At 43.7% G+C, this 25,191-nt stretch overlaps 1 protein-coding gene across 3 annotated transcripts in view; it reads left to right on the forward strand.

The window, feature by feature from the left end:
• Positions 1 to 975: 975 nt before the first annotated feature.
• The window catches only part of LOC109398278 (paired amphipathic helix protein Sin3a), a gene marked incomplete at its 5' end in the record, with an annotated part of 32,322 nt that continues 8,106 nt past the window's right edge, over positions 976 to 25,191 (forward strand). The window contains 8 exon segments of one of the 3 annotated variants that reach the window (XM_062849120.1): positions 976 to 3,467; positions 4,143 to 4,301; positions 4,365 to 4,605; positions 15,665 to 16,218; positions 16,294 to 16,623; positions 16,694 to 16,900; positions 16,966 to 17,184; positions 23,785 to 24,279. In XM_062849120.1, coding sequence (XP_062705104.1) covers positions 976 to 3,467; positions 4,143 to 4,301; positions 4,365 to 4,605; positions 15,665 to 16,218; positions 16,294 to 16,623; positions 16,694 to 16,900; positions 16,966 to 17,184; positions 23,785 to 24,279 — 4,697 coding nt within the window. 3 annotated transcript variants of the gene reach the window in all.

Raw genomic sequence — 25,191 nt, forward strand, 5'->3', positions numbered from 1 at the left:
CTAAATTGGTTTTTTGAATTTCAATTTGAAGCTCAAACGTTTTTCTCAACCATACTTATGAATCTAAATTGAACAGTTCAGATTTTTATTAAATATGCTTTAGAATTATTCTTTTTGTTGTTTTTGTGCATCGATGTTTTATGCGGCCCGCAGGTCGATCCCGAATTTCAAATTTGGCCCGTGGTATCCTCCAGCCTGAGCACCACTGCACTATAGAATTCTTTAAATTCATAAAATAATGCTTAAAATAAAAAATCAATGCCTTCTCAGATTTGACCTTCACTCTTTAGTTTTGCAAACATACTTGTTTGTGATAATTTTTAAAAACAGATGAATGGGAGGGTGTACCATGGCCTAATATATAGGTATTACCGTATTCGCATTAGTTGCTTCCAGGAATCTGCACAAAACCTTAGAAAACCTAGATTTCAATGAATTTCACTCAGAGATGATCGGGTTTCGGGTTTTCAAACCCGAATTCCGACCCGAACCCGACGGGTCTGGGTTTAATCAATTTCAAAATATTCGGGTACGGGTCGGGTCTGGTTTAAATATCGCCGGGCTCAAGTCGGGTTTGGTACCAGTGTAGATAAATCAGTATTTAGAAAAAAAGCTTTATCTGTTATATTCGATAAATTTACGGATAATTTTCTAACTCGGGTTTCGGTCGTGTTCATTGACAAAGATTTTTTTTCGGGTTCGGGTTGGGTTCGGGTTTGATCGACGAAAATATTTCGGGTTCGGGTCCGGGTTTGACGGAACAAAAACTTCTCGGGTACGGGTCGGGTTCGGGTTTTGAAATTGAGAATTGTTCGGGTTCGGGTCTGTAAAATCTGAAACCCGACCATCTCTATTTTACATAGATATATTTTTAAAGAAGTATTTATATTGCACCAAATAACGTGTATGTAAACAACTGATAAAAGCTTCTACTGCTTCTAATGATTATTTTTCTTGTCTTTCTACAAAAAACAGCTTACACTACGGCAATCGGTGGTACAAACCTGGTAAAAACAACCAGCCATGGTCAACCAACAGCACCACAACCAGCCCAGCAAATCCATGTTGTGAACACGACCAGCCAAGTTCGTGGCCATAAAGGTACCGCGAATACCAACGCCGGAACGAACCAAGTGATAACCACAATGCCAACAAACGTAATCTCGAGCGCACAGCCGCAACCACCGCCTCCACCCCCGCCACAGGGTCAGGCGCAGTTCCAGCGATTGAAGGTCGAAGATGCGCTCAGTTATCTGGATCAGGTGAAGTTTCGGTTTGGAAATCAACCGCAAGTCTACAACGATTTTCTTGATATCATGAAAGAGTTCAAATCCCAGAGCATCGATACGCCCGGAGTTATTCAACGCGTGTCGAATCTGTTCAAGGGTCATCCTGAATTGATAGTGGGTTTCAACACGTTTCTTCCGCCTGGTTATAAGATCGAAGTGCAGGCGAACGATCAGGGCTATGCCTTTCAAGTGTCCGTTTCAGTGCCATCGACGTCAGCCGGAACGGCAGTCGCCCCGCAACCGTCTCCCCATAAGTACAACACCATTTTCCAAGGGGGCGGCCAAATCGTACAAACTGGCAACACTGCTGTTAATCTAGTGACCTATGGGCATTCAACCGGTTCAGTGCATACCACTCTGCAATCGGTGAGTACAACCGGTCCTACAACGCAAAATTCCAATGTTACAAGTATTCCACCGATTCCTCAATCTCCGCAAAATTTCTCGAGAGATCGAGAACGAACGATCTCCGGCGGTAGCGGAGGACCTACAATGCCACCGAGCAACACTCCCATAGGAAGTGTTACGTCCGATCCTTCCACACTAAACAGTCAGCAGCAGCAGCAAAATCTCCATCGAATGATCTCTCAAACAGTGATTCCTCATCAACCCCAACAACAGCAACCACCTCCACCGGAAACGGCCGCGGCTGGAAACGCGCAACCGAACCAACCGGTAGAATTCAACCATGCCATCACCTATGTCAACAAAATAAAAAACCGTTTTCATTCTCAGCCGGAAAAGTATAAACGATTCCTGGAAATTCTGCACACCTATCAGAAGGAGCAGAAGATCCACAAGGAGGGAACCCCGGGGGCGTGCAATTCCGGTGCCAAACAGCTAACTGAGGCCGAAGTCTACACCCAGGTGGCAAAGCTCTTCGACAATCAGGAAGATCTCCTGAGAGAATTCGGCCAATTTCTGCCGGATGCGACCAGCCATGCCCCGATGCATGTCAATAAGAATCATTCGATGCATGAACCAGTGCAAGTTCCACCACCGCAGCAACAAACGCACGGCAAAAAGATGTCCGGCAGCGTGATGAACGCCAACGTGAAGCCCTTCAACAGCTCCCATCAAGCCGGGTTGGCACGTCTACAGGACCGAGATTACGGTCCAAGTGAAAAGGATTACTCTGGCAGCGGTGGAATGGGTCGAGGTGGAAGTATGGGTCTCGAAAAAGAACCACGGAATCACGTAAGCAATCAAAAGTATGGTCACGGTGCTTCCGGTATGCCGGGAAGTGGCCACGGAGGAGGCGGAAATGCAATTAAACGGTCACCATCCTACTCCCAAGTTCCTCCGCACATGGGACATAATCTGTCAGCAAGGGATCGCGAGGGTCCCCCTATGAAGCGTCACAAGCCCATCTGTAGGGACATAACGCTGGCCGAGGCTTCAAAATTCGGCACGTTGAATGATTACGCTTTCTTCGATAAGGTCCGGAAAGCTTTGCGGAGTCCGGATGTCTACGAAAACTTCCTGCGATGTCTAACGCTGTTCAATCAGGAAATTGTTTCTAAATCCGAATTACAAACCCTGGTGACCCCGTTTCTCAGTAGGTTCCCGGACTTGCTGAAATGGTTCCAGGATTTCCTGGGCCCTTCAACGGTACCGGAGTGCGTCCCGTTGGCTTCGGCTCAACGACAAGATCGATCTCAAAGTGAACTGGCCACCGATATTGATTTGTCCACTTGCAAGCGGCTCGGTGCCAGCTACTGTGCTCTTCCGAAATCTCACGAGAATGTGAAATGTTCCGGTCGGACGGCGCTCTGCCGGGACGTTCTCAACGATACCTGGGTCTCATTCCCGACGTGGGCGGAGGATTCCACCTTCGTCACGTCGCGGAAAACGCAATACGAGGAGTTCATCTACCGTTGCGAAGATGAACGATTCGAGCTGGATGTTGTGATAGAAACCAACAGTGCAACGATACGTGTGCTGGAGGGTGTCCAGAAGAAGTTGAGCCGGATGTCCCAGGACGAAGTGAGTCGATTCCGGCTGGACGAGTGTTTGGGTGGCACTTCGGCGACGATACACCAGCGGGCGCTGAAGCGTATCTACGGCGACAAGGCGGCCGATATTATCCAGGGGCTGAGGAAGAACCCCGTTGTGGCCGTCCCGGTGGTGCTGCGAAGGTTGAAAGCCAAGGAGGAGGAATGGCGCGAAGCGCAAAAGGTACGTAGCCGAGGGGCAATGGGGGAAGATAGCAAGGATTTAGGTCGTATGAATAAAAATAAGATAGGGAAGATACAAATAGGGTCTTGTACCATTTGGGCAGGTGTATCTATTTTGGGCACTTGTCGCTATAACTAAGTCAATTTCAAACCGATTGATTTGAATTTTTGTACAGAGTTAGATACTGTACGTGCCTAACTCTGGACAAAATTTCAAATCAATCGGTTTGAAATTGACTTAGTTATAGCGGCAAGTGCCCAAAATAGGTACACCTGCCCAAATGGTACAAGACCCTAGTTTCACTCATTTTTAGAAGACTTAATCAAATTTTGACCTCTAGATTTGATGGGATTCCTAGAACGTTACGGGCATTTCATATAATGCGCCGAATATTTCAGTTCATCACTGCAGTAGAAATGGTGGCATAAGGCCGGGCGTATTGATCGTTTGGCATAACAAACATTTGATACGAAAGAAGAGTGGATTATGGTTATGCCAAATAATTATTTCGTCAAATGACCTATTCCCAAACGACCTGGATGTTCCTAGTTCATCGAAATTATAGAATTTTAAATTCTTCTTCAGAAATTAACTGAAATTTCCTACTTTTATTCATACGACGACCCAATGGGTGGCATAACTCAATGATTATGTTTTATTTATCTTTGTTTTCAGGGCTTCAACAAGCAATGGCGAGAGCAGAACGAAAAGTACTATCTTAAGTCCCTGGATCACCAGGGCATTAACTTTAAGCAGAACGACATCAAGGCACTCCGATCGAAAAGTTTGTTCAATGAAATTGAAACGCTTTTTGATGAGGTGAGTTACATGAAGGTAAAAGCCAACCCCCCTGCACTCTCAATGAACCGTCACTTGATTTTGGATCGTGCTTTGCAGCGCCACGAGCAAACGGAAGACGGCAGCTCCAATCCGTTGACCACTGGACCGCACCTGGTACTGCCCTACAAGGACAAGTCGATCCTCGACGATGCGGCAAACCTACTGATTCATCACGTGAAACGACAAACCGGTATCCAGAAGCAGGAAAAGGCCCGCATCAAGCACATCCTGCGGCAGTTTGTGCCGGATTTGTTCTTTGCCCCACGGCAGCAGCTAAGCGACGATGAACGGGAGGAAGGTATGTGCTATATAGATTAGGTCGTTTTTTTTGTTATTGGTTGAAGTTTTGTTTCGGTGTTTTAACACAAGAGCATCTACATCTTCGCAAAATGTGTGGTCCATTGAAATACGGCATTCATAAGAATATATCATAATTCCAACAATATTGAGCATTGCTATAAACATCAATGTTAAGATCTATTAGAACATCTTCATTTCGAGTAACGATTTTTCAACAAATGAAAGCTTAAAGACATGAAATTCATTGATGATAAAGAATAAAGCTTCATCAAGAAGTCGGGGCCATAATGACGAGTGTTGCGACAAAACGTTCAAAAGCACACATCTGTCCAATGTACTTTTCCGAGGACTTCATGGCGCTTTTGTATAAAAAATACGGCACCAAGACCTGGGACATCATGGCCTCGGGTGTTATGATGCTGCACGAATCTTTTATTTCGTTTGAGCCTCGCATTGCACTTTTGACATTGAATTAAACGGGAGCGGGACATTTGGCATAAAGTCATTTGGCATAACGTCGTTTCGCATAAGGTCATTTGGCATAAAGACATTTGGCATAACGGTCATTTGGCATAATGGACATTTGGCATAACCGAAATGCACCCTTCTTTATTATGCCAAGTGTCCATTATGCCAAATGACCGTTATGCCAAATGACTTTATGCCAAGTGACCTTATGTCAAACGGCCTTATGCCAAATGACTTTATGCCAAATGACACAGACCCGAATTAAACATTGTTTTTATGGGTGAATGAACAGGAGCCCAAAAGGACAAATGGTTGAATTGCTAGAAAGAATTGCCCGCAAGAGGTCAAGCTGCGCGAAACTATCAGCTTAACATTAGTATGCTACAAATGACTTCAAGGGTCCGCTCTTGAATGGCGTAGACCAACTTTAGGTCATCAACACTTATATTCTGATGATATGAACAAAACATCCCATCCCGGGTAGAGCGAAATGACAAATGAAGGGCAAATTTTACCATTAAAATAGAATGTTTGAATAGCAAAATTTGCTATTAATTTGTTTGAAATAAGAGTTAAAATAACAAAAATAATAACTAAATTTCTATGGCATAACAACTAAAGAATAACTTGTTGTGCCATTGTAATAACAAAATACAGTAAGGACCCGATTTTGTCAGCCCTATTTCTCGACAAACTTTTTGCTCTCGTTATCTTACGGTCAAATTTTAACCAATTCATTCATGTTTATCATCAAACTACAGCTAAAGAGCAGAACATAGAGAGATAAAAAGTTTGAAAAATTGTTTAAGTTTTCGAGAAGAGCAAAAAATGTGTTCCGAAAAGGGGCTGACAAAACCGGGTCACTTATGTAATAGCAAAAAGAATGTCAAAATAAAAACATATTTTATTATGATGTAAAACTATGTTATTGTTTTGATATTGTGACAGGATAGTATGACAGTAATATATGTTTTATTATTGTGTTATTATACTTTTTGATAATAACTCACCAATCATAAGTTTTGCAATGATAGCATATTTGTTTATTTATGTATCATCCTGAGCTATTCAAACAAAAACTAAAGAATTGTAAATTTAGATATGATAACAAAATATGTTATTCTTTAGTTATTGGTTTGTTATTCACCTCCACTTGGGATTAGTTGTGTATGTTCAAGTATTCTGGTGTTATTTACTATAGCACACTTGCGCACTCCAGGTCCCCAAATCGCTGCTTGAACACTAAGTTTAAAAGTGTATCGCTTTGCTTCAATCCACTCAAGTTCACAAACTATGTAGACACTTCGTCTGCGATTCAAAACTTGATTCTAATCCTTCCAGCATTGTACGTATCAGTCTAATTAGTTTCGCTGGAAAACCATGATGGCAAAACACGGTTCTGTCAAAGCTCATAATCTAACTAATCGGTCAGAGAAATTTTGTACTTGGTTGGTAATGAACTTCTAAGTAAAGGCAGAGTTTTGAGAAGACTCGCGAAGCACGATATAGATCTAGAAATACCTGCAATAGACCATTCTGTTATAAAAATAAATATAAAGAACTCAGTTTGTCAAGTTTGCTTCTCTTCTTTATTATTATTAATCTTTATTGAAGAGATTTTGTTGCATCCTCCCTTCAATTTCAACAGATTATATTCGGCAACCATCAAAGGGTTGCCGAAAATAATCTGTTGAAGTTTTCTTCGCAGTACTATTCCAAGGCCTCCGAAGTTCTCCGAAATTTGTGTCACTAATCCAGCATACTAAACCAAATTTAATACACTATGAATGGCCGCGAAGCTTAGTCAAAGGTACTCAAAAAGCCTCAAAACACCGCTAGAAACCACATGGATTATGAATTGGGATATCTAGGTCATCCAATCTACTCTGGAGTTTGTTTTTTAAGATCCACAGGATCTACCATTATTTCTGTTCACTCTGTCCAAGAAATATATTAAGGTTGATGACCGCTAGACCTCTCAATATTACGAGCAATTCGATACTGTAGAAGTTGGATATTCCATGAAATACAAATGACCTCCAATACACTTTGAAGTTTGGGCTACCATATCTACATACTGTATCATACTTTAATTGTAGAGTATGTTCGTGGAATTTAGTCTGTGTTTCAGACGAGGCTCCGTCTGCGCAATTATATGCTTCTGGTACATTTATGGGATATTCTGGGATATCCAAACTATTCCGGAATTCAGACCTTCAAGGTCTGCTGGCTCTACTCTATTTCCTTTATAGGCGTAATTCTTTTATGATTATCTCTGTTGTACCTCATAATATTATGAGTACATTTGTGGGATGTTAGTTGTGTGTCTATAGACAGTATACTGGCAAACAGATGATCTTCATGATAGGGTCTTGTACTTGTACCATTTGGGCAGGTGTACCTATTTTGGGCACTTGCCGCTATAACTAAGTCAATTTCAAACCGATTGATTTGAATTTCTGTATAAAGTTAGATAATGTACGTGCCCAACTCTATACAAAAATTCAAATCAATCGGTTTGAAATTGACTCAGTTATAGCGGCAAGTGCCCAAAATAGGTACACCTGCCCAAATGGTACAAGACCCTATTTTGAAGTATGGCTCGTAATATCTGTATATCGCCGAATATAAACTTCTCTTAGAATCTCATAGTGCAATTATTATAACTTCGCAATTTTCATTTGGTGATCTAGGTTATCCCCAAACTGTTCTGAAGACCTTGAAAGTCTATAGGCTCTACTCTTGTTATTGTTTACTGTATTGGCGTGACTCTTTCACAATCACCAATTGTTGGGAATTTGCCAACAAACGATGGCACGGAGATGATTTCCGGTATAATAATACCACAAACGACCAGATGCGTAGGATTTACGTTTCTATGTGGATATTAATATATTCCTGCGAATGGTTTTACATAGATATATGTGTTAATTTACAAGTTTGCATTCCAGTTCTGGAGATTTTAATCACTAAGTGTTAATGTACATAAGTGGGATTTTGCCCATTTTGACTTACGTTTTGTCTCGTTGTGCAATACCTGTGGAGCTCGGTCTGTAAAGGTCATGCGATGCAGTCGCGATCTGATCTTAGTTCTTAGCTGAGAAGTTACAATTATCCGTACTTGACTTGACACTCGACCGTACTAAAACATTCTAGATTTAAGTATTTTAACGACATTTAAGCTCATACGATTTACCTTTGCATGTAGGTTCTAGGTGTAAGTAGATTATAGGTTACAATTTTTGCACAAAACTTAATGCGATCACTGCAGGAGAGTATGTTAATAGAATAATTAAATTTCAGCGTAGAATAAGTTCAAGAAATATTACCAGAGTTTTATGCACTGATTATGATCGAATGTTGTAATAATAATGGTACTAAATCGCAATTTTAGGATTAATTTTAGGAACACGTGAACACTGTTGTTGTGAGTTTTCACTATGAATCGTTTCGGTCTATTGAAATATACTGGATCTAGCAACTGCTAGATCTAATTCTGCTATCCTTTTGACTGACGCTGGTAGCGATGATCTTGCCTTTGGGCCAGCAGTTACGGGGCAACTTCGGATCAACGATTACTACTACGTCGCCGATCGCTATTGGTTTCGTGTCGGCATACCACTTCGTTCTACGAGTGATTTCCGGCAAGTAGTCGGTCAGCCAGCGCTTCCAGAATTGGCTGGCCAGCTGTTGGGACATCTTCCAGGTTCGCCGCAGTGTTGTTCCGGTGTCATCTAGGCTACACATGGGTTTTGTTCCATCAGATGAACCCACGAGGAAGTGGTTTGGGGTTAGAGCAGGCGCGGATTCATCATCGACCGGTACGTGCGTCAGGGGGCGAGAGTTGACGGTGTGTTCGACCTCGGTCAGGAGGTTCCGCAACACTTCATCGTTTGGCTTGTGTGGGGGGCGAATAGCCATAAGGTTTCGCTTTACGATACCAATCAGACGCTCCCAGCTGCCACCCATGTGGGGAGCCGCTGGGGTGATGAACTTCCAGATCGTCTCGGTTCCGCCAAACTTTTGCATCACTTCATCTTGGTTGATAGCTGTTGCCACGTTATCCAATTGACGGCTTGCGCCGATGAAGCACGTTCCGCGATCGCTGTAGATGGTTTTTGGTGTACCACGGCGTGCTGCAAAGTTGCGAAGACCCATGATGCAAGAGTCGGTGCTCAGCGTATGCACCACTTCGATGTGGATCGCACGAGTGGTCAGGCATGTGACCAACATTCCCCACCGTTTCTCCACTCGACGACCTATGACGACTTCCATTGGCCCAAAGTAGTCGACGCCAATATGGGTGAATGGTCGAGCGAAGGCGTCAAGTCGTTCTGGAGGGAGTTCAGCCATCATTGGAGGGTGCGGGGTGGCACGATAGTTCTTGCAATGTTGGCAATTGTAGCGTATTTTCGCGTAGCTTGCTCGGAGCCGGGGTATGCAATACCTCTGACGGATTTCATTCATAGCGGTTTCATGGTTGTGGTGGTTGTATTTGTTGTGGTAGTGTGTGATTATAAGTTTGGTGGTGTGGTGGTCACGTGGAAGGATGATCGGATTTTTGGAGTCTTCGATGGCTTGGGCACAGGCAGAAATTCTTCCTCGCATCCGCATCAACCCATGGTCGTCCAGGAATGGGGTCAGTTTGAAGAGAGAGCTAGTCTTGGGGATGGATTTCGACGGGTGCTGAAGAGTAGCTGTTTCCTCCGGGTAGGCTTCGTGTTGTGCTTGTCTGATTACGTAGCGCTCAGCAAGCTGGAGTTCCTCTGTGGATGGAGGACCGCGAAGTATAGGTTTCCGTTGCTTCTTTAATCGGCAGTTTGCAGGGAAACGATGAACTAGTGTGGCTACCTTTAGCATCCGCTTCCAGCTGGAGACGTTGATCGCAGGGTCCGGCAAGGTAAAGTGAGTTAGCAGATGTGGACGAAGTTCGGTATCTGTTTTGTTACCCTTCACTGATTGGCACGGCCACGCTTCTTCTGGCAGCCGCAGAAAGTCTGGGCCGATGAACCACCTCGACTCTGGAGTCATGTCTGGAAATTTCTCCCATTTCGTTGCGTCGTCTGCCACATTGAGCTTTGTCGGGACCCAGCGCCATTGATACTGCTCTGTAGTTTCCAGGATTTCGCTGACTCGGCAGGCAACGAAAGGTGTATAGCGACGGTGGTCCGAATACAGCCAGCAGATGACGTCTCTGGAATCCGAATGGTAGAACCGCTTGCTAACGTTGAAGGTCAGGGAATCCAGAACTGTTTGGGAAAGTCTTGTGCCAATAACCGCTGCCATGAGCTCGAGCCTCGGAATCGAGTGATATCGCAGAGGAGCTACTCTTGTTTTGGCGGCTACTAGACAGCACCAGACGACTTCATTCCGGACGAATCGCAGGAAACATGCAGCAGCCATGCCGTTTTCGCTCGCATCAACGAAGGTGTGAAGCTGAACGTCGTCGTATGCAGGATTTATGTGGGGACGGTAACATCGTTGTATTTGGACATGCTCAACTTGGGGCAGGACCTGCAGCCAATTACGCCACTTGGTGAAGGCGTTGTCGTCGATTCGATCGTCCCACTGGATGCCGCTTCGCCAGATTTCTTGCAGCAGGATCTTGAGGAACATTAGAAAGGGCGCGATGAGTCCAAGGGGGTCGAATATCGTCATAAGAACCCGGAGAACTTCTCGTTTCGTAGGCTGACGGAGACCTTCCCATAACTCTTGGTCATAGCGGTCCCAACCGACTTTGTAGGTGAAAACGTCTGCAGCTGTACACCACCACATCCCAAGCACCTTTTCGGCCGTCATTTCTGGTGAGAGGTCCAAACTCTTCTCCTCGGCGTTACTGCCGCGAAGAGCTTCTAATACACGTTGCGAATTGCTGGTCCAATTTCGGATTTCGAACCCACCCTGCGAGTGCACGAACCTTACATCCTTCGCGAGTTTGATGGCTTCCTCTTCGGTTTCGACGCTCACGAGCATATCGTCAACGTAGTGCTGCTTTTCGATGACCTCTACAGCTGCTGGGTATTCCTCGTCGTAGCGTTTAGCGTTCAGGTTCATTGCGTACTGGGCGCTACTAGGGGAGCAACAGGCGCCGAATGTCATGACGCACATGGCGTATACAGCAAGTTTCTCGTTCTCGTCTCTCCAATAGAACCGCTGGCACTGTTGATCTTCCTTTCGAATAAGAACCTGGTGAAACATCTCGCGTATGTCACCTGTCAGCGCTACGGGATGCTCACGGAAGCGGATCAGCACGGTGAACAACGAAGAAAGATTGTCGGGACCTTTCAAGAGCGCAGAGTTCAATGATACTCCGGAAGCTTTGGCCGCTGCATCCCAGACTATTCTGATCTTCCCCGGTTTGTTAGGGTTGGTTACCGGGAACACTGGAAGGTACCAAACGCGTTGAAATTCTTGTTGCAGCTCGTCGTCGGATAGCTTTCGTATGTAGCCTTTGGTCAGATGGTCCGCCATCTTTTCTCTCAGCGTTTTGGCGAGCCTTTCGTCCTTGTTCATGCGTTTTTCGAGGCACTGGAAACGTCGTTGAGCCATTCCTTGACTATCCGGTAGACGAATGGTTTCATGACGCCAGAGCAAACCGGTTTCGTAGCGTTCCCCCGTGAATTTGGTCAGCGACTGGAGAAGAGATTGCGCGTGCTGATCATCAACGGAAAGAAGCGTTTTGTTCGGTTTCATGATCCCCAAGCTATCTAGCGCGAAGTAGTCTTTGATAACCTGGTGTAAATCCTCGTCTGCCTTGTGGTGATCCTCGCAGGATTCGATGTGGTAGACAGAGTGCACTGGACTGGGTGCAGACTCTGAGACTTCTCCGCCACACACTGTCCAGCCTAGACGGGTTTTAATGGCGACAGGGTCATTCGGCTTGCCTTCGCGGCACTTCAGAGCGAGACTAAGATGTTGGTTCTTGAGTCCAATTAGAATCCGTGGTCGGACACTGCTGTACGACTCGATTGGTAGTTTTTGCAGGTGTGGATACAACGTTGACAGTTCGTCGATGTTCAGGGTCTGGTACGGCAAAAGAAGCTCGTTCACTGTGCGTGCACCGCTGATGGCGAAACTTCGAGCCCCACTGTGTACGCCGGCTATCTCCAGTTCAACGATCTTGGACTTCACTTCCTGCCGTTGAGTGCCACCTGTCCAGTGTAGACAAAGTGATCGTACTTCTCCATCAAGCTCTAGTTCGTCGGCTAGGTCTTCATCCAACAGAGTAAGATCGGAGCCATCGTCGAGGAATGCGTGTGTACGGATTGATCTACGTTTACCGTGTAGCACTACCGGAAGGTAACGAAACAGTACGTCGCTTGATTTGGTTCGGTGCGTGTGGCAACCGTGTGTTGTTGAGCTAGAGCCGGCCTTTGCGGATTCGGTAGTTTCCGCTGCTGGAGACACTGCCGTTGAAGTAGATGGCGCCGCCGGAGTAGCTGACGATTGCTGCTTCTGATCATTGTGAAGCAACGCATGGTGCTTGAACTGACATCCGTTCTTACCGCAGAGCTTGGCCTGGCATAATCCATTGTGACGGCAGAGGCAGCGACGACACAGTGCAAACTCGCGAATTACAGCCCAACGAGAGTCTCTGGAATAGTCGAGGAAGCGCTTACATTTGTCTACTGTCTTGCAAGTGCCCTTGCAAACGATACAGTCACCGCCTGTACTGGAATTCTTTCCATTCGTAGGATACAATGGGCGTGTTTCCACCGAAGTGCTCTCGGAATGAGCGTTCACAAAGGCCTTTTTTGTATTACGACTTTCGCTTCGCGGTGTTCGTGTATTCGTGATGGACGGAATATTCACTGCACTAGCAGCTTCGGCGAGAGAATACATCCAGGTGCTGAACGCTGCAAGGTTGACTCCTGGCAAAGAAATCCTGTACTGCGCCCAATTCAGCTTGATCGTTGGAGGTAACTTGCTTACAAGCTGATGTAGGAGGGTGGTGTTGTACAGATATTCGTCTAGGCCACAGGCGTCCACCGTCGCACAAAAATTCTCAACATTTACGGCGAAGTCCACCAGAGTTTCCAGTTTATCTTCTCTTATGGCCGGCAGGCAGTTGATCTTCTCGATAAGCGAATGCACGATGGCTTCCGGCTGCCCGAACATCATTCTCAGGGTCTTCAGCACACCGGGAACGTTCGAAGGATGTACTAGACGGCTCTTCACTGCTTCGAAGGCTCGCCCTTTGAGGCTTTTCTGCAGTCGGAAGGTGTTCTCCTCGTTCGTGAAGCCGCACATTGCCGTGGTGTTGTTGAACGTCGCTATGAATAACGGCCAATCCTCGGGGTTGCCAGAAAACTGGGGCAGATCCTTGGAAACAGCCTGCCGGGCCGCCAACTGCTTCTTGGTTAACGGGTAGCAATCTTCTTCGCGTTCTGTAACACGGTTGACGGAGTGTGGGGCTTCTCGGTGCACGCTGCGTTGTTCTTCAACGAATGACCTACATCTAAGGTTGCCCGGGGAATTGGCGCCAAGATCAAAAGGTTCGTGTTGGGCTGACCGCTGATCTCCCAGCTGCGAGCGGTGACTCGATTGCGCTCGGGGACGCCATTCGCTTACAGCATCCGACACGCTGTTTACATCAGATCCTCTATCACTAACCATCTCCTCCAGCAGCCTATATTTCTCCTCCAGGTAAGCTTGTTCTTGCTCCAGCTTCTTCGCGTTCAGGATCCTCTCCTCTTCGAGCTTCTGTAGCTTCAGCTTGGCAAGAGATTGTGAGGACCTGCTAGATGCTCGGCTGGACGCGTGGGATACCACAGACCTCGCTTTTCCGAAGCTTGTCGGTGGGTTTTCGCCAGTTTCTTCTTGTAGCGCCTGATGGCTACCACGTGCCGACGGCTTGTTGTTCCCCTTCGTCGGATGCTTGTGGACTTCCTTTGACTGCAGTAAGTTGGCTCCTCTCAACTGCTTCTGGTCCGCAGGTGGTTGCTCGGATGTATGGGATTTTCCTCTCGGTGCCACCTTCTTTTCGTTCCTCTTACCTTCCGCCTGTCCTCCGACCTTGCTAGCTTTCGACGTTTTGGGAGTTGGTGGGTCATCTTGCTCCTGAAGAGGTAGAAGGTTCAGCTTGTCGCTTTCGAATTCTGCAGCATGTTTCTTTTTGGCACCACCATCACATGGGTTCACCAGCCGGTCCGGAACCTGCTCCGAATTCTCGCAATCCTTGCAACTCCAGGGATCGTTTTCGATGGCTTGGGTAACTCCCACGCAGGAGAAGTGGAACCACTTCAGACATCTGTCACACCTCACCATTTCATCCGAATCATCCGTACGGCAAACTCTGCACGACCGACCAGGAAAAGAGGCCTCTGGTTCCACTGTTTCGTCGGTGACCACCACTTTCACACCACCAATTGCACCACTATCACTACCGCCGGCATTACTGCCTTTATTTGACCGACCGCGACTCGACATGACTGAATTTGACCGCGTATACTCGTTATAGAACGAATATATTAAATTGTTGGGAATTTGCCAACAAACGATGGCACGGAGATGATTTCCGGTATAATAATACCACAAACGACCAGATGCGTAGGATTTACGTTTCTATGTGGATATTAATATATTCCTGCGAATGGTTTTACATAGATATATGTGTTAATTTACAAGTTTGCATTCCAGTTCTGGAGATTTTAATCACTAAGTGTTAATGTACATAAGTGGGATTTTGCCCATTTTGACTTACGTTTTGTCTCGTTGTGCAATACCTGTGGAGCTCGGTCTGTAAAGGTCATGCGATGCAGTCGCGATCTGATCTTAGTTCTTAGCTGAGAAGTTACAATTATCCGTACTTGACTTGACACTCGACCGTACTAAAACATTCTAGATTTAAGTATTTTAACGACATTTAAGCTCATACGATTTACCTTTGCATGTAGGTTCTAGGTGTAAGTAGATTATAGGTTACAATTTTTGCACAAAACTTAATGCGATCACTGCAGGAGAGTATGTTAATAGAATAATTAAATTTCAGCGTAGAATAAGTTCAAGAAATATTACCAGAGTTTTATGCACTGATTATGATCGAATGTTGTAATAATAATGGTACTAAATCGCAATTTTAGGATTAATTTTAGGAACACGTGAACACTGTTGTTGTGAGTTTTCACTATGAATCGTTTCGGTCTATTGAAATATACTGGATCTAGCATACAATAGCGTGTCAGTTATTGACGTTCGACCAATGTCCACGGAGAAGAAGGTGCCGTACTATACCTGCGTTTACTGATGTTCGTGAGGATTAGGGAAGTTGGATGGAGGTGCGCTCCTATGCCAGAGGCGTAGTCAACAGCTCTGTTGTATTTTATAATATTAGGAGAAGCTAGCTCTTTGTGTTGCTATATGAGCGTTCACTGGCATACATAAGTTCTCCAATGTATTTTGAAGTTTGGCTCGCAATATCTGTGTGTTTAAGTGCTTCTCTGTTGTAGCGAATGCACGTGTAATGTAGTCTGTGTTGCTGATCAAATCTCAATGCACAATTATGATGTTTTTGGTACATTTATGGGATATTTTAGGCTATTCAAATCACTCTGGATTACATTTCTATCATCTTCTATCTTTCCATGCAGATGACCGAGATATGGATGTCGATCAGGAACACGAAGACGACAACAAGACTTCCTCGAAAAATGGCAACAAAAACAATGGCAGCAGCAGTTCGCCGAGCACAAGAACGGAAGGAGGCAATGGAAGTGGAAGTGCCACCGATAAGGATGCCTTCGCATCTGCCATAAAAGAGGAAACGCCGGACAGTACAACCAGCAGTGGTTCCAAACCGACCACCTCGGTTGCGGCTAGCAGCAGTAGTCCACCGGAAAGTGCAATGCCATCGACCGGATCGACTACGAGTAGTGGCGGTGCAACTACGAGCAGTCAACCGACGACCAGTACGACAGTCGGTGTCGATAGTAGCTCGACGTCCGGTGCCAACAACAACCGATCATCCACCGAAGACAGTGGCAAGGAAAATCTACCCGATAGTGCTATCAAGGTGGAAATAAAGCTGGAGCATGACCTCGATCAGCCCACCGTTGGTTCGGGTTCTGCGGGGCAATCGACAGCGGGTGGAGTACAACATACAACGAACCCACCACTCCCGGCGCATGCCATCAGCAAGCATTATGTAAGTTCGATCTTTTTTGTGTATGGTGGAATTTTTATACTGAATATTCTTTCCTCATTCCATTTCATCTTTTAGGAGGAAGCCTACACGCTATTTTTCACCAACAACAACTGGTATCTGTTCCTGCGATTGCACGCAATCCTCTGCGAACGGCTACGAACGATCTACGAGCGAGCCCAAATCATTGCCACCGAAGAGCGGATGTATCAGAGTTCCCGAAACAACAGCACGGCCACGGCCCTGCGACTGAAGCCCAAGAGCGAAATCAAAGTGGAAGATTTTTACTCCACCTTCCTGGAAATGCTAAAGAACGTACTCGACGGAAACATGGAGGCCAGCAACTTCGAGGATTCGCTTCGGGAGATGTTCGGAATCCATGCCTACATTGCATTCACGCTAGACAGGGTAATGGATATGCAAATCAACAGTGGATGTTTGATGATTCTAGTTTTGTCTTTTTCATTTGCCCCACCAGGTTGTACAAAATGCCGTTCGACAGCTGCAGCATTGCGTGACAGAACGGGGCGCTCTGGAATGTGTCGAACTGTTCCAACTGGAGCAACGCAAAGGCGGTGCCGGCGGACTCTGTCGCACTGCGAATCGTCGCGTTGCCCACGAACTGGCGTATCAACGGAAAGCGGAGGCAGCTCTCCAGGACGAAAACTGCTTCAAGGTTTACCTTGTAAGTTCTGATCTGATTTCAGTAGGTTAGGGTGGAATTCCTAATCATTTCTTGCTTATTTCCAGTACAAAATCGACTGCAAGGTGACGATTGAGCTGTTGGACACCGAATCGGACGATACGGCGCAAAATTTCAGCAATGCCCAAAACTACAGCAACTACGTCGATCGGCTGTCAAATCCGGCGGCCACCGGTACGGGTAGCGAGAGTGGTGCCAGCATTACCGGGGGCGCCACCGGAAGCGGCAATGTGGAAATCAAAACCGAAAAACCGGACGATGATTTGGTAAGTAGCTCTGACCACTGAACATTCATCACTGAATTGAGTAGCGAGCGAGAGCGTGTGTTTCTTCATCAGTTCTATATTCCATTATTTCCGTTTCTCTTTGTTTGCACACTACTGAACGGTGTGGAGTGTGTCGCACAAAATATAACCGACCGATCAACTATCTTCCTCTTTTTCGTTTAATGTTATCTCTAATGTAAATAACGGTTTTGTTTCTTGTTTTGGTTAGAACATTGTTTTGTAAATGTGGGAGTACTTCATTCGGTATAATGTCCGGTCGATGAATCGAGATTACTGACACCTGAAAGTGTGTTTTTGCTATACCTATGTGATGAGCGATATGCTATCAAGTCTAAGATACCGTGGGGTGCCCTAATTTCACTTTAGCTTCACTATCTAAAGTGAAATTTGGACAATTCAACAACTAGTTTTATGTTTATGATCTCTATATCAGTGAGCGAAAATTGGACCCGCGCGCAATTAGGGCACCCCACGGTACAATACAAAGTTATAACTTTGGCGATGCTTTGTAGCCTTTATGGCAATTGAAGTAAATTTTTCCGAAACCATTCATTCAGTGGGAATTCTTAACTTTTTGAGGGATGCTTAATATTTTATTCAGAGCTTGCAGCGAAAAGGCTATGACGACATTTTCGAAGTCTATGACCCCATGCTTCATGTGGGTCTAATGTAGTTTGACATTATGCCGTTTGACATAATTCCATTTGGAATAATGGTCATTTGGCTTAATAGTCATTTGGCAAAATGGTCACTTTGCATAACAATGTATGTTAGACGCGAGATAACTTGATAAAGCTCAAATATGGGAGCCTAGCCTTAATTATTTGGGTTAACCATAATCAGTTCCACACATCTAAAATTTAGCCGGGGCCCGTGGCGCAAGTGATCACACGTTCGCTTCATAGGCGGATGGTCATGGGTTCGATCCCAGCCCCGGCACTTCGTCAGTTGCTCTTCCCGTCAAGAGCGGCTGGTACTTGACCTGATCCTCTTCGGAGCTCCATAGCTCTAACGGACCCGGATAATTGGCTATCGGCGAAATGGCAACTAATAATGGACCCTCAATCGGACTGGAAAAGGAACAGCAGACACATCATCATCCTCGTGCTCATCATTCTACCATGGACAGAGTAGAAAGTGAAAGCAGCACATAGGCAATCAGATCGATACAGGTAGTAGAATTAGATAGAATAGATATAGGCGCTGTACAAACTGTAAGTGCAGCTGTCAGTTGTAATCGCTCTCGTAGTGCCCCAGTGGGCAAAAGAGCTGTAAATAACCTAATTTAAGAAATCTTAAATTTAGAATTATGCCAAACGACGATTATGCCAAACGGTGTTGACCCTTATGCCAAATGGCACAGACCCTCAACCCATAGAAACAAAAAAAAAAGATAATCAGTTTATCTCCATGAGCTTTTGTTGAGCAAAGAAGCATCTTTCAATGGAGGTTTGCCTTATTCCATAAAGACATTTATTTATTGGTATAATGGACACTTGGCATAACAAAGAAGGATGCATTTCGATTACCCCAAATATGCGCCCCCCTATGCTGACTATGCCAACCTAATGGTCAAATTGTCATTATGCCAAATGGGGGTCTACTCGTTTGACATAATGTTACTTTGCAAGACTACCAAAGGCCATTATGCTAATTGGGATTATGCCAAATGACCATTATGCCAAACGACTGTATGCCAAATTACATTATGACAAACGGGGTCGACCCGTCAAATGGGGTACACCCTTGTAATTCAACCTTTCTTTTGTTGTTGTCGAGGGACTTTAACCCGAAGTTCATTCGTCCCTTTCCGGATACCCAGCAGTGTCAACTGTTCTTCATGCAAACTGGCTTAAAGCTAAGCCAAATGACACAAGCACCCTACGCATAGTGGTTTCGCTGTAGATCGATCATACGAAGATCGTTTTTTTAGTTACCATCAGCGGGGGCAGGACATTTGGCATAAAGTCGTTTGGCATAACGGTCATTTGGCATAATTGACATTTGACATAATCGAAATCCATTCTTCTTTATTATGCCAAATGTCCATTATGCCAAATGTCTATTATGCCAAATGACCGTTATACCAAATGTCTTTATGCCAAATGACCGTTATGCCAAACGGGCTTATGCCAAATGACACAGACCCCCATCATATTATTATTAATGCATCTTACATTTAGAATTATGCCAAACAAGGGCGACCCGTCATAACACCGAATAAAGACAACTCATGGAGAGATTGATTGATTTTTGTTGAACGACATCAAAGATATTACGATAAATGGGGTACTCCAATCAACTAATGCTGCTGTTACCTTTCTTCTGTTTGTGAATATGGTTTCGTTTCCATTATTTGTTCGTCTGTCCGTTTCCTTCCGGTCGTTACCTTCCCAAAACGGATTGTAACGGCAAATTTCTTCTTCCGTTAGTACTCAGAATATAATCCACTAATTTGAGCTTTCTCTTCACATCAATCTTTTTTTTTTTCTCCGTGCCAGGTCAAACAAGAATGAATGAAAGAATGAATTTCTCATTCGATTTGTACAAAAATCAATTGTAGAAGGAGCAAGTGACACACTCACTCACTCACTCACTCGAGTGCAAGTTGAGCTTCATATGATAACTGACGTCACGCAAGCAAGAAGGGAATAACAAGAATAGCAGAGTCTTGGAAATCGAATATCATTAGAACACATTTGAAGAGCAATTTCGCGGTAGTAATAAAAACAGTTTTAGAAAAAACAACAACCGCAGTCGCCTTTCTGTCTCTTTGAAGGGCGATCGGTTTGAAAATAACATACTATTGTCATAAACACATCCGCACATCTGTTGCTACACACATGTAGGTACATTGCTATTGTTAAAAAAAATTGGATACACTCTTGAAATTTAGCACCCTTGCGCAGGGCGCGTGGTCATAGACAAAGGGAAAAGTGCTTGATTTTCGTAGCACCAAAATAGGTAATAAGGTATAATTTCTAGCTCATCCAACTTGTAAATATGTATTTCACTCTTTCTCTCTTTACTCAACTCTAGATCGTGCGGATTCAATGTCAGCTTTTTGCATCCCCTTCATTGTTTAGGTAGTATATTGGTAGGATAATGCAATAGAACTCACTGAAATGACAACTTTTGTATTCATGGCTTTGGTGGGATCAATGCGCATGTATTGAAATATAATATGAACATAGATGCAAATGTGTAGTAACTTATTTAGAAAAGTTATTGAACAATTATTATTGTCTGTTTTGTTGCTTGCGGGTGACATTTCAGCCCTTTTCGCCCAATACAGACATAAGTCCTGTTTAAGGGTATTTAAACTGGTTTTGCAGACTCACTTTTTCAAAGTCTGTGGGAAACATATAAATCGAATGGTGATGGCCATCGATTTGCTTTTTATTTGTCCTGTTGCAGTGCAGAATTGAATGAAAAAGTCGTTGGTTAGAATGGCTTTCTTATCTCGCTGAAATGTATATACTTTTATAAGTTTATCATCGGACTGTGCAGGTTTGAAGCAAAGCCTGCGCAGGTTCGCACCTTGTTGTGATCTTGACAGCGATGCTATTCTCAGTTGTTTTTGGGGAAATGGTACGAAAATCTAGATTTTTTCTTGTCAAGCAAATAACATGGAACGAGCTCACCACTTCGGTGTATTCAAATGACACTACACTGTCTTCAACGAAAAAATGCAGTGACTTAACAAACACTTATGTTAGGAAATGAACAAACCAAACGCGCAAATTAGTGGTGGAGAGCTTTTCGGACGACGAAAAGTTTCCCTTGGTTGTTAGTCTATCATGCAATTCTTGCCTTCTCGTTGATTGGACGTTCCGAAATTAATTGGCCTAGCCTTGAATATCTTTTCAATAAGGCCGGAACAAATCTCATTTTCTTCTTTTGTCACAATACTCGTTTAATCGCCAAGGGGGAGGACGATAAATAATAAATGTATTTTATGAAAAAATACCCAAACAATTCGACAAAATCTATAAACTCATCGGATTTGTTAAGAAATTTTCTGAGAATCTCTAATTTCACCTTAAAATTTTTAAATTTATTGATGTCCCCCCTCAAAATGTAGAACTTTGACCAAAATTTTCCGAGGGGGCGGTGACAAAAGAGAAAATCGAAATTTGTGTCAGCCTAAAGAAGAAAAAAAAAACTCTTGGATATTGAGTCTGCGATGATGAAAATTATCGGAATTTCATCATCACAGACTCAATCACAACTTGTTAAGGGATCATTCATAAAGCACTTCACGCTTTTTTTTTATTCCTTGTTGGGTATCTAAGTCACTACGACCAGTTGTTAGATCTATTGTGATTCACGCTTAGGTGGGAGTCTCTAATGTGTAACAAGCAATGTTATACCCAAAAATAGGAAAATTGGTTGTGGGTTAAAAAATTTTATTTTTCACGTGACGTTCTCAATGGTTGCTCCTTAAACTTTTACTGGGTCTCAATTTTGATGTTCGATCGACTTATGCATCGAATGCGATTCTTACAATAATTGATCCGATTTTTTGCTCCGTTGGTTAGTGACGATAAGTGTTTGACAATTTACTAACAAGTCATCGTTGATTAGGGAAGATCCTCCTGTATAGGAAGTAACAGCATAGACATTCCCAACATTATAAATGTTGCATTATCCCACTTTTAAAATATGTGAATAAATAGCTGAATAACCAGTATCCCAGCGGAAGCTCATTGCTCTGATCCATGTTAATAGTCGTAAATGCAAAATATGTAAAAATAGCGCAGAAAATAGTAAAACAAAGTCAGAAATTTATATATTCCTGGAAGAAAATGTGTTAGATTAGTGATATTGATAGCGCAAATCGGATTTTAAAAACGAAAAATAAAAGTAAACATGAGCTCAATTGAAAACCAAAAACCCAAGACTTGCATTTTTATTTGAATCGACGAGCGAAAACTGTTTTTTCTGACAGAAGAGAAGGAAACACAATGAATCAGTAGGTATTGCTTAAAATTCTATTCTTTCCACCTTATTCCATATTATTGTTCCTTTTATAAGTTTCTTAAAGTGTAATTGTCTCCACCTTCGAAGGAAGGGGGGCCGTCTTTCGTCATTTCTTTCGATCTCTTTTGTCTTTCTCTATAGTTTTGGTTGGTCTTTACGACACGGTGTACAGTGGGATTTTTATAGATCGTTTGTCTATGTTGAAGTCACTTTTGATTTACGTGAGAAGTTTGTATGTGATCTTCCGCTTAGCTCGAGGCAGATGATGAGGATGATTGGGGTTTATTAGAAGGCACGCGGGCTGAGTGGAGATTTTCACTTTTAGTGTTCTTTAATTATTCTTTTCTTTTTGTACACGAGTAATTCTCACTGGAATCAAGCTACGGTGGCGTATGAAATTTGGTCATTTGACATTCCAAATGACATTATGCCAAATAACATTATACCAAACGACCTTTTGCCAAATGTCCAACTTATCGTAACGGCTAAACTTCTATTATGAAAAATATGTTGAACTGAACGGCTTTATGTGAAATGACGGTACAAAATTTATTTGTTCTGTGAGCGAGATATTTGGCAAAAAGACGTTTGACATAACGGCCATTTGGCGTAGTGTCCATTATGTCAAATGTCCTTTCTGCAAAATGACTAAGACAAATGACACGAACCCGTTTGAACTTATTACAGTAGATGTTCGCTCGGTGCAAACGGTTTAACTGTAGTGCTTTTTAACTGCAAGTACGCTAAGTGCAACAATTTTGCAGTTACCGCACCGCTATCTGTCAAAAACAAAACGTCAACAGAGTTGCGATGTTTTTCGGATGCACTACAGTTGCATTGCGATGTTTTAAGTGCATTCTGGCTGCGTCCAACAGCAATTGACAACTGTTTGACGGCTGTCAGTCGTTGCAGTTAGCGAATTATATAACGGTAACTGAAACGTAAACATTTTGCACTTATCGAACGTCTACTGTAGTTGTTTGGTTAAAAGTATCCATCAATTTGATCTGACTGTTTTTTTTTTCTTTTTCTGTCATATTTTCTTGAGATTGGCCTTACACAATAAATAAGTCAACAATATGGAAATGGTTTCAGCGGGAATTATTCAAATAATGTTTCTCTATTACTACAATTTAAAAGTATTTTGATTTCGTATCAACTAAGCGTATTTGTCCATGTTATTATGTACCATATAATAAATAGTGGAAATAAAGCCAAACTAAACTAAATTGAGTTGTTAAGAGTTAGTATTAAGTTTGACCTGGTACTGATAAAAACCGATTTTGTCACTAAAATAAATCGAAATGTACCATCTAGAAAAAACGTCTTATAATTGCGTAACAACAAATAAACAGTAGTCGCCTATTCTCGAAAACTACGCTTTTTGTTTTTATGTTTGCTCGATTCGGATCGCGTACCCCTATTGCTTCCAAGTAGCTAAAACAAATGGCAAACGGACCCGCAACAGCATGATTTCATTGACTTGCATGGAAATTTCGAACGCTATCTAAATGTCTTTCTACACCATATATTAGATTCCCTGTATAAACCTAGTGAAATACTAAAACGCGTTGATGTTCCTCTATCTCTCGGCAGGCTTACAGCAGCGCCAACAGGAAAGCCCGATTTTTGCAGCGCAATCTGCGTCGCTGTAAGGCGGCAAATCCATCGCAGATTGCGGAGCTCAAAGGCGATTCCTCCCCAACGGAAGACCGCGACAGCAAATCGCCTCTGTTGTCCGGAGGGACAACAACCACAACTACTACCGCCACCGGTCAGAAGCTGAACAACGTGGCGGCTTCGCAGCAGTCCACGGAAGGCCACGGGCCCAACAATAACAACAACAACACCCTGAAGAAGGGAGACGGTGCGGATGTGACGGCATCCGGCGCCACTGGGGTCACCGTTTGGAACCACAAGGGCAAGACGAGTCAGGCGCCCGAACGGTTACCGAGCAGTAACGGCGACCAGAGCTACTACGTGGACGATCGGGAACAGTTCCGGCTGAGCATGAACAACAACAAGATTAGCTTCGTGCTGAACAAGCATCACATCTTCTACAAGCGCAAGTCGTTGCTGAGGGCGCGAGAGGTATGTTTCAAAGAAGTTTTCACGCTTGCAATACGAAGGCATTTCAGTTTTTGCCTTTCTTGTACACCGTATGTATGTGTGTATGTATGTTTGTCTGTGCGCAAAAAAGTTCACTCACTTTTATGGCTCTTCCCATGGGTCCAATTTTCGGATTTTAGCACGAATCAAACCGAAATTTTACCGCATTGTTTGCCATTAAAAATGGTCCGGATCGGTCAAGGCGCTCCGGAGTTATGGTCATTTCAGTGATCTGGGCCAGTGAAACTGAACCAAACCCCATCGACACACCGCGGCGATTTTTGTAAACTTTAGCATGGTTGACGAATTTTGTGCGAAATCAACACGATGTCGGCCCCAAAATTCAAGATATCAGCCTAATATTCAAGATGGCGGCTGATTAATATAGTTTTAGGCTCTAAAACCATGCAATATGGATTATATTTGAGGGGCTCAGATTCAAAGGGGTGTAAGTGACTTTTTTTCTATCTGTATTAACGAGATTTTTAACCCTAGGCTAGTTCATCTCGGGACCCACGCTTTACTTCCCTTCCGAAGGAAGAATTCACATTTTTTGTGAGATTGTCGGGAGTGGGATTCGATCCCAGGTCCTCGGCGTGATAGTCACGTGCTCTAACCATCACACCAGGTCTGCTCCACAAGTGACTATTTTATTGATTTTGAGTTGAGCATTTTTAACAAATTCTTCAGACTTAAAGCTTCTAGGAAATTTTTTAAGATTGTTTTTACGATGATTAGAAAAAATACAAGAAATCGTTGAAAATTGGGTTGATTTTGAAGCTCCATACATTTTGTTAGATGCAAAATTGGTGAAAAACTTTAAGCCTTATTTACTCGAAAGTGGGTTTCTGTCACTTACACCCTTTGCTTCTAACCCCGTCATTTGGTATGGGG

Source organism: Aedes albopictus, chromosome 2, assembly GCF_035046485.1.
Source record: "Aedes albopictus strain Foshan chromosome 2, AalbF5, whole genome shotgun sequence".
In the NCBI taxonomy this organism is placed as follows: Eukaryota; Metazoa; Arthropoda; class Insecta; order Diptera; family Culicidae; genus Aedes; species Aedes albopictus.